The sequence below is a fragment of the Littorina saxatilis genome, linkage group LG11 (assembly GCF_037325665.1).
Source record: "Littorina saxatilis isolate snail1 linkage group LG11, US_GU_Lsax_2.0, whole genome shotgun sequence".
In the NCBI taxonomy this organism is placed as follows: domain Eukaryota; kingdom Metazoa; phylum Mollusca; class Gastropoda; order Littorinimorpha; family Littorinidae; genus Littorina; species Littorina saxatilis.
In genome coordinates, this window is record NC_090255.1 from 12710935 (window position 1) to 12721816 (window position 10882).

Below are 10882 nucleotides of genomic sequence, written 5' to 3' on the forward strand. Positions count from 1 at the left end.
TAGATTGCAGCCATTTCGGCGCATATTTACCTTTCACGGCCTATTATTCCAAGTCACACGGGTATAGGTAGACAATTATTAACTGTGCCTAAGCAATTTTGCCAGGAAAGACCCTTTTGTCAATCGTGGGATCTTTAACGTGCACACCCAATGTAGTGTACACGGGGGGAGGTTCGGACACCGAAGCGGAGAGTCTGCAGTGACATAAAGTTGACTCTGTGAAATAAATTTCCGCCGAACCTGGGATCGAACTCACGCTGACAGCGGCCAACTGAATACAAATCCAGCGCGCTACCAACTGAGCTATATCCCCGCTATATCCCGGCTATTGACCAAAAATTCAGCACCAAAGCTATGTGCTTTCAGCTTCGTGACGTAGACTTCGCGAAGTGGATTTGGCCATATTAATGCCAGGCTTTATACTGCTGGCACGGCCCCTCTCTGCGAGAACAATTCATGTGTCTGCATATAACTTTGACTGAGAACAACTGCACCGGGACGTTACTGATGCGAATTGCGTCTCTTATTTTGGTGAAAAGTGCGGGTCACCTCTAGAAATAAATAGGCTTTCCTTGACTGTGCCGGTATACACGGCGCGACCCGGCGAGGTATTGTGACCTTATTTATCGCTAAAACTGGTGGAGGTCAAACATAGTGCGCACTGTTTTTAAAGCTGAATTTTTGCCAAATTAAAATTATTCCATTCTTCAGAACGTAATAAGGCCTACCATGCTGAAGCATCATCATGTGTATCGTGTATGGAAACTGTTCTGTGTGATTGAATTTCTCACTATTCTTTTGTTAGTGTTATGAAGAAAAGGATTCCGCGACTAAATATTTGGCATGTAATAAGTTGAATAATGCTCTTATCCTGCATAAAGAAATATAATAACATAAATACTAAATAATAATAATTAACATTTTTTTTAAATGGACAGATCTGCATTGGCAATATTGCTCACACAGAACGAAGTGCTGTTTCGTTTTAAACACTGTTTTATTGTCATTTACTTACACATGTAATAGTCATTCATTTATGAATATGAAAAACACCCAAGCCTATGGCTTATGGTGATGTCTTCAAACTCATTTTAAATCAAAAATAAGTAAACAAATGGCAGCCATATACATGATATGCACACACAGTCAGAGAGATGAACACAAAAATAGAATCCAATAAAGTACTAGAAAAAAATCGTTGTAGTTCAGCAGACAAAAATCCATCCATTGCGATGCGGAGTCAACCGGCTGAACACATTGGCCCCGAAAGGCAAACTGCGACGTTTAGTTTTATTCGCTAAAAGTGTGGGTCGTGCAGCAACTATGCACATAGCTACTGGTGTAGTGAAACTAGGGCTGAGGCCGGGTACACGAAACGAAAGTGGGTGCCACTCAACTGGGTGAGAACAAACCGCAGGGTATGATTCGTTGAAATCACAACAAATCAGTCTCAATTTCAACCAGTCCAACACCACGGCTGACTCCCACCCGGTTGGTAACCTTCTCGTGTACCTCGGCTCTGATTATGGGGGCGAGGACGCCCCCATTCTATACGGATAGTTTCGAGGTTGACCATGGGCAGCGCCATTTTGTTGTGAAATACGTCATCAGTTTGTGTACACAGGAAGTTGTGACATCCGTCACCCTATGGGAGGGGTGGAGGCAACATTGTTCATCTGTAGAAAGTTGTGAAATCCGTCACCCTATGGGAGGTGTGAAGGCGAAATTGGTCATCACAGAGTTTGTGTAACACAGGAAGTTGTGAAATACGTCACCCTATGGGAGGGGTGACGGCAAAATCGCAAAAACATAATTGGTCGCAATGTGCAGGGTCAACTGCAACAAACTCAAACCGAGCCATTCATACCTAGTTGTATTTGAGTGACTTATATACCAACATTTTTATGTCTTATTTTTAGCACAGGTGTAGAAAAAATCATGAACCAAAGTGTTATTTATTTTCTAATTTAACATTTATTTTACAAATGTGACCATGGTCTTTCAAACATACAGTGACATTAAACATTGTTATGTTAAAAAAAATAAAAGAAGAAAAAAGCTTTTGTGCACAAATTAGAAAATACATTGTTATTTACATTTTACCTACAGGCCATGCGCCAAACAGTGTGTCTGGCAAAGTCCCACCCAACAAATTGTCAAGAACAGGCGCTTGCATTTGGATGTGTCCAATGGGGATAGTAGGTTTGGTTGTGATCAATCAGAATAATGAAGGAATAAAAATGTATGACAGTTTGGTATGATGACATGTAATTTACATATGCTGAAATATAATATTATACATTATATAATATTATTATGGCTGTTGCCATGACCGTGAAGCCCAACTAAAGTTTAATGTTATGTAATTCAAAATACCAAAATCAAGCACCTATTAATCTGGTCTACGGTTTTTGCGCGTGAAGATTGAGGCCTTCAAGCTTTGTGTGGAAGAATGTGGAAGAATCTATTTTTATGCACAAGGGGTCTACAATAATGTTTGCGCGTCACCATGGCACGTATAATGTAGTCACCACTTGCATAGAAATGCTCTCAAGCGTGACAAAACGTGTTTTTTATGAGAACTATTGTCAACATAAGTGTTGTACATGTCAATGTTTGCTTGGTTGACAGATGCGTTCGTTATAGTGTACACCGACGCACCCTTACAATAGGCGAGTCTTTTGCACAACATCCGGTCACTGGATACTTTTTGCGCGAGAAGATTTTGTTCACGTGGAACTACAAACTTCAAGTACAACAAGGTAAGAGAAAAGTGTATATGTGTGCTAACGTACATCATCAACTTGAACATTTTATGTTGCTGTCATGCGTGTTGTCGAAATAGTAAACATTGCGAGCGCTGACAGCTCAGTGACAGTGTTGTGACTGTCTCTACCTTCAGATGACCGTGCAGTACATAAATGAAACAGAAATAACGTCTTACAGAACTACAATAATTATTATGGGGGCGAGCCGTCAAAACCTTGCAAGGCGTCAACCGTTCTAACGAGATCAGTTAAATTTTCTCTCTCTCTCTCTCTCTCTCTCTCTCTCTCTCTCTCTCTGTATGTATGTCAGTTGTCTGTGTCTCCCTCTGAGTCTCTCCGCTTCTGTCTTTCTATGTCTGTCTCTGTGTGTGTCTCTCTCTCTCTCTCTCGCTCGCTCTCGCTCTCGGTTTGTCTCTCTCTCATCTGACTCTTGGCACACAGGTCAAACCAGAGGTTAACTTCAGTACACGTGTACCTAGCAGCAGGGGGGAGGGGAGTGGGGTGATTTCTTCAATTAGCTAAGGGCAGTCAACATGTGTCGTTGTTTGCCGTTCTCATGAGAACAGTTACTTTTGTTTTGTTTGGTTTTTTGCTCCAAATTTGTGCATTTTCACAACAGGCTTTTCTGTTTCATCTCTCATACATGGTGTCAATTGGACACAAAAAAACACGGAACAAAACAGAAGTAACTTATCTCGTGAGAACGGTAGTGCACTAGGTTTGCAAAAAAACACGATAGTATCATAGTACCTTATCTCTTTCAACCCGTATGGGGCCCTTCAACATGTGACAGACTCACAAATGCACCGAACCCATTTGGTTCTTCGAGAGAATTTTTGCGTGAAAACCTTTTCAGGGCCTCAGGGTCAGCTCAGGGTCAGTGTCATAAAGAGCCTACATGTATGGCCGGACGAAACCATGTTAACGGAAGGGATATAAGACCGTTTTTAGCAGATTTCCACACTGCTAAAACCTCACTTTCTTGCAGTTGCTTTGTCTGCAATGCCTTACAACTCTACAAATAGTTAAGTTTTTCGCGTTTGTGTTGTAATTTGCAAGCAAACGTCGGGCATAGTAAAGTTAGTCGACTTTGCTACAATTTGTAAAAACTATAGCATTACCTGATACCCCCTTTTCAATAATGGAATCAGTGTTTTGTTATAATCGTTTTGTAAGCAGTTCTACTGCGCACTTGCATTCTGCGTTAGGACGGAACCAATCCGTCTACAGAGTCGTCTGAGTCAAGGGCCGTCTCAAGTCTAAATAATATTAGTATAAATCATAACTAATTTTCTTCACACCATCATAGACATAATGTTGCCTCACATGTTCTTTGTACAATCGTTGGTTTTCACAATAAATATTGCATTACTGTACTTGTCTTCTTTTTCTTTAAACAAATGTTAACTACTACCTAACTTGATTTCAGACCCACACCCATTATTATACACACATTTCACATTTAAACCATTTGTCGGCCCCCTGTCGATATTTTTCGACTAAGTTCCTTGTGTGTCATTCTAACAGTTTTCCCATTCGGCCTTGTTGGTCTTGTATTTTATAACTTGAACTCCACAATCATGAAAATCACCCCTCCCTTCCATAGCACTTGTATTTCAAGTTTAACTTACAAATTTGCTTCAGCACAAAATTCTTTCCCGCTTCTCGTTCATGGGACGTACGTACCCATGTACTCGCGTTTTCGAAGGATTCAGATTTTGGGGTAAAATCTTTTGAATTTCACCACCAATTTCTTCACTTGCACGAAACTGACATGCGTTTCTGTCTCTAATTATTAAATAAGTGTACCTCTTTATTTGACCAAGACACAACATTTTAGTCTCGGGTATATATATCGACTGAAAAAGCTGGTTGTATGAGGAAGCCTGATATCGTTACACCCGTACAGTGTTTATTATTGGAGTTCAGAGTGTTACAGCTAGCGCGCTGCAGAAGACTTTTCGCTAGAGCAAAACAACAGTCAAGCGCTTTGCGTCGATCGTTTTGCTAAGAGTGCAGGTCAAAACCACAGGAGCTTGCATCAAAGCGCCGATCAATCGAAGTATCCTACTCCTTTATCCCTACTGTAGTATTACTACTATTATTTCCACCCTGTCCCAAGGCTCAATTTCCCAGCATTGGGATCATAAAGTGTGCAGTAGTAGAATCACGCAAGAAAAAGTTTTTTTTATAGTGCATCATATATAGTACGTGTAGTAATACTTTAGTAAAGATAAAGTAGTAGCCGGGATCAGTACTTCGATCGACCGGCGCTTTTGATACAAGCTCCTGTGGGTCAAATAGTGAAAAGCAAGTTTTATTTCCGCATTTTTTTAGTTGGACTGCTTCTTTGTAAACCAGATTCATCATGACAAGGCTTGTGCTTGCAACAAGGAGATGCTTATGTAAGCATCACAAACACTGTATTTATAATTACGCGTCCGAGTTCAGTTGCACTTGCCGTTTTCATAGAGGTTTGACTGGGAGCAAAAAGAAAATTAGTATTAAAATTGTGGAATTAAACAGAAATACAGGCAGTTAGTTTAGGTAAAGGTGCGCGCTGAATTACATACAGTGAACCGCAAGAGGACTGTGTGGCATAGTTTTCGCTCGGGTTCATTGTACAGTGAAACTATGACGGCTTACTAGTGCCAAAACCTGGGGTTTACTAATTAACTAATTACTAATTAACGCTGTCAGTTACTGTTTTCACTCGTTAGTTACTCATTTTGACGGGATAATTAGTAATTTTCACGGGAAAATGACTAATTTTTAGTTTTGGCACTAGCAATCCTTCAGGAAGTGAGCCAAAAGTAAAAATTAGTAATTAACAGGTGAAAGTTAGTAATTATTCCGGGAAAATACTAATTTTCCCGGGAAAAGTAGTAATAAACACGTGAAAATGGTATTTATCAAGGGAAAATTACAATTATGAGGTTTGGCACTAGTAAGCCGTCATATGAAACCCCCCTTTTAAGACCTCCAAAATTGAGACAAAAGGGGGAGTCTTAAAATGGAGGTAAATAATTATACAGAGGTTATGAACACGAAATCTGAAAAAGCAAGGTCTTAAAAAGGAGGAATGACTAAATTGGGGGGGGGGGGGGGTCTTAAAAGGGGGGTTCCACTGTATTCTTTCGCCTAGCGGTTTTGCGAGGCTGAGCTAAGCATAGCATTGCGTTGTAGCTTTTCCCAGAACGCCGGTTATTGTCAGTTTTCCAGTACTAGCCGGACCGACACGTTTACTGCGATTCACTGAATTGCACGATTTCATTGTTGCACACGAGGCGACCGCCAATTGAACTGATGCGGGTTAGAAATCAAGTTGTTCGTGATTGTATTGTCGCCATGCTGTGTGCATGTCAGTCAGTCTTTCTAGAAGAGATGACTGAGGAGAACTTGACGTAAACTATGTCTGGTCTATGGTCGGGCGCACTGCGTCGTGACTTATGATAAGAGTGCATGTTACACTGATCGAGTCAGGATGACCCGCGCAGTGTTCTAGTCACTGAAGTTGAGTGACGCGCACCACGCCCCCCCCCCCCCCCCCCCCACACACACACACACACCGTGCACACACCGGCACACTCACTCACTGAAAAACCTGCGCAGCATGACACCAGAAAAGGCTATGGTTGCAGTAAACTAACTTCGTCCATGTCAATTTCAAACCACGTGCACCCAGACACGTTCAGCACACCACGAAGCAATTACTCTCGATGATGCAAATACGTGTAATTCGATGGGCTGTTCTAAGATGATGACACACGTGTAGCAAAAAACTCTCGTCGTGTAAAATATCACGCTATGCCACGTAGACTCTGATGAGAATTCACCCCATTGCATCAGCAAAACCCGCCAGCTTGCAACCGACAAGAATACCTAGCCAGGCGGAAAAAAACCCACCCCACTCCAGTCGAACAGTCTCGAATGTTTATCAACAGCGACGTACACGTGGAGTCAGCTAGCTTCTCATTGTGGTCGCCAAGCACCGGGATGGGCCAGAAATAGACCACGATCGGAAAACACCGCTTGCCACGAAAGCTTGACGAAGCTTTGTGATTGGTTGGCTAGTGCTGGTATTAATAGCTATGAGGTCACGCTGGTCACGCTGTTCTACCGTTGTTGACGACCGGATTTTACCAAGGGCGCAAGGACTACTTCTCTCAGGACATGCAGACCAAAATTCAGGCCTCTGATCTCAGAGGCCATTGCTTTGTTCAATTGTATGACTTCCTACTGCCAAAATAGTTTGTATTTTGTTGTTTTTGTCCATAATTCTGTGAAAGAAGATATAAAGTGAACATAAAAATGCTATTTTATGGGTTTTGAGATGAATTTTTTTGCTGAGAGTGAGAGTTTAGAACAAGAAGAGGTAAGACTACTTGGCCCTTTTTATGTGTTGTTATTATTATCTTAAAATCATCATTCAAGTAAAGGACTTAAAGAAATAAATGAAACACCAATGGATATCATATTCATAAGTAAGAAAATGAAAAAGAGAGAAAGAAATATGGGGGGAGGGGGGGGGGGTGAGCAGTAAAAAGGCTACTATTCAACTTCAAGAGACGCAAAAACGTTATGAACATCAATATAATTGTAGAGTTCACTAACTTATAAATGTGTCCTCTGAAAAGCATTACAATGTTAATTTTAGTTGTAATTGTGAAAGATATGATGACGAATACATGAAAGAATATTGAAATAATTTGCATCAACTTTAGTGAAAATACTTTGAAAGCCTGCACTATTTTACACACGCAAAAAAATCAAGATACACTGGCCGGGACTTGAACCCAGATAACCAAGCCTTAGGCTTGGGATGTTACCTTACATTACCAGCATGGGGGATTTTTGTGTGTTTATCTTTCCTTTTTTAGTGGGAGGGGGGCGGGGTCAAAAAAGCTTAGGCCTACCCTTTCGCTGGGATCAGATCATTCTAGCTCTTTTCACTGAAGTCTGGAGGAGAACTGCATCCTTCTCGTGGTCTCGTTCCAGATTCTGAAGTCCATGAAGCAGCACATTGGAGAGATGCCTGAAGAGCCTATCGCAAGTAATGTCTATGTCATTGAAACTGGCCAATGTGCACAAGATGCCAGTAAGTCTCTTGCGGCAGCATGCCCGATGACGAGCCTTTTTCACAAAAGAAAGTCCAATCCTCACAAGCTCAAATGTGCAGGCATGTGGTGTCTTCAACTTGCCTCTAGACACTTGGTGGATGAAATCCTTGGCCTCACTGGTGACAAAGGGCTCTTCGTCCGTGAACCCAAGCTCCTCTTCACACTTGCTTTCCAGCCAGCCTGCAACATAAGCTGCACTGCTCTCCTCACTTGCTGTCAGTGTCACGTCTGCTGTACAGATCTCCATGGAGGCTGCATCCTCAAAATCAACACTAATACCTAGGCAGGTGTGCTCTTTTGGCGCAGACTCAACCTCGATAGACTCCAGGAAAGAAGCTGCATGTTTGGCGAGTCGTTTTTGGCTGGCAGAAAATACATCTCTAGATGTCATGAAGCAGTTTGCCCCGGTTGTCTGTCGATAGACTCCAAATTCACCTTCGAGTCTGTCACTTTGAATTTCTCTCAGAACAACATAGTCAAATCCGGCAGAAGTGAGCAGATAGTGGCAAACAGCTTTCAGACCTTCCATGGTTTGAACCAAAGCCTTCCTGGTGTCATGAGTAAGGCATTTTATCCGTGATGCTCCCTGCCCTGACTCTGCCTGCTTGAAAATCATCAAGAAAGTATCCAAGGAAGTTGAAGCTTTCTCTTGGACAGCACGATGTGGGTCATTCAGACGCTGATCTTGTCCTTTTCCAGATACATTGACAGTTTTCCACCAGTTGAGGACTGTTTCAATGAAGCTAGCCGTCTGACTGCATCCTCTCAACCTCAGTGCGGCAACCACTTTGTCATTGAAAACTCTCAAAACATGTTTCACATTTTGAAGTTGAAGCTTTGAAGGACAAACAGCAGAGTGAGTGAGTGGGCTTGTCTTGAGGATGTTGTCTCTCTCTTCTTTGTACAGCTGCACAACGTCTTCAAAAGATGCAGTTGCATCATCACCAAGCGTTATTTGTTTGGTCTTTTCAGTAATCCAATTGTTGCGAATGCACTTGAGGAGATGAACTGTATCAAATAAGAGGAACCAGGTACGCTCTTCACTCAGTGGATGCTTGGCTATGGCAGTTGTCTCTGATTGTCTGTCGAACAGTTTGCAAAAGTGTTGATTGACCTTGTGGTTGTCTGTTATGGACCCTAAAACATGACCACCTGCTTTCTCTACACGACCTGCTGCCTCCATCACAACGCCATACTGGTAGTCCGCTGTCAGCCTGTGCACGGGTGTCACAGAAATCATGACGCTAGGTCCCCTGTGTAGCGCCTTCATCATTACACAGAGCATGGACGTTGCTTTGCTGTTCTCATCATTTTTTGCCATGCCACTCAAAACACCACCAGCAAAAGCAACAGTCGGCCTAATTTTCACTTCGTCGACCAACAAGAACACATTCTTTTGCTGGTCGATCTTAACTTTTTCAAACGTTCCTTTCAACACAGAGTCAGTGTCAACTGATGAAACTACAGATTGCAGCTTACGCTTACTGGGCAGCACAAGATACTCTCTTAGAAGTTCATAGTTGCAGTGGGGGAACGACTCGATGGCAAAACAATAATCATTGACAGAGTACTGCTTCTCAATCAAAAGCTGCAGCTGATGTGTAAGAAATGACAGTTTCTGGGCATTCTTATTGTCTCTACAGCAGTCAGACTCGGACGAATGAGAACGCAAAATATCTACAACTTTTCTGGTCACAGAATCACAGTGGGGTTCAAAGTTGACAGCTATATGAACTGCTTCAAGAAACTGACTGTTTGAATTCATGCCATTATTAGGATGCAGAATTTTCCCTAAGGGCACTCTTATTCCACTCTTAAATGCAATGAGAGTAAGTACACAAGTGAGTGTCGCTTTGTTTTCCACAATGATGGAGACTTCTGATTCGCTAAAATCATCGTTCATGAAGACACACACAAGCCGATCGTTTGTTCTATTGATGATGACATTCGTGTACTTTTTTCTCAATTCTGACTCTGGCCTGAAACTTGAAAAGTCTTTGATAGTATCCTTTTCCCTCCAGAAGGCTAGCTGACGGTCCTCAGCATTCGTTGTACGAGGTGGAGGTTTTGAGGTCGGCAGACATGATTTGAGAACATCAAATTCGGTTGGGGGATCAACAGGCCGTGCTTTTGTTCCAATCCCTTTTGCAGCATAACCTTCTTTCCAATGGCGTTCACAGATGCGATATGTTTCTGGATTGATCACAAAGTGTTCGCGTGGAGGGATTGCTGCAATCCAGCTCTGCCTTTCTAATGAGTCTGCTGGAAGTTTGAACAAACGACACTTGTTCGCCTTGTTGTAGTTTCCTTTACAGTTCACCACACCACACTTGTTCACCATTTTGAAACATTACTAAAAAAAACCTGCCATTTACAGATCAGGAACAGTGTACCGTATCCAAAGAATCAAAAACAGCAAATCACTTTGTAAAACTTTGAAGACAATCACAATGGATGACTGTTGTCAGGCGATTTAGAACAATACATCACATCCAAGCACTGGAAACTGATACAAAAAATTCACACTGTCGATACTTGAAGACGTAATCCAAGACTTCCTTCACTGAATATGAAGTAACTACAGTATCCGAGGCAATAGAAACTGCGATTCACTTTTGTAAACACATCAATTGAACACGTTGGTTGCCATTTTGAATGAAAACCGGAAGGAACAGTGTACGTATCCGGTTTTGTGCGTGCGTTAAAGAAAATAGTGCAGGCTTTCAGCATGTTCTTATTCGTCTAAATTAGTTTATATGTGATAATTCATCATTTAATTGTCTTTAATATGGTATAAACATTATATCGAATGCATGCTGAGTGTCGGATCTTTTGAAAACAGATCGTCTCTATCAACACAGAGAGAGAAGTAGCCCTTCATTAAATTATTGCGCGCTGCGTGTGTGCCAGACTCCAAAGCAGCAGCCCAGGGGATCTAAAAATAGCACAGCTCGCAGCAGGCGCAAATTCAGCATAGCCTTCGAGATTGTTGGC

At 42.0% G+C, this 10882-nt stretch overlaps 1 protein-coding gene across 1 annotated transcript; it reads right to left on the reverse strand.

Annotated features, from left to right (window-relative positions):
* Positions 1 to 6912: 6912 nt before the first annotated feature.
* Positions 6913 to 10548, reverse strand: LOC138979771 (uncharacterized). The gene has a single exon (XM_070352509.1). The coding sequence runs from the start codon at positions 10227 to 10229 to the stop codon at positions 7698 to 7700; it is 2532 nt and encodes an 843-aa protein (XP_070208610.1). The 5' UTR covers positions 10230 to 10548; the 3' UTR covers positions 6913 to 7697.
* Between the last annotated feature and the right edge of the window lie 334 nt (positions 10549 to 10882).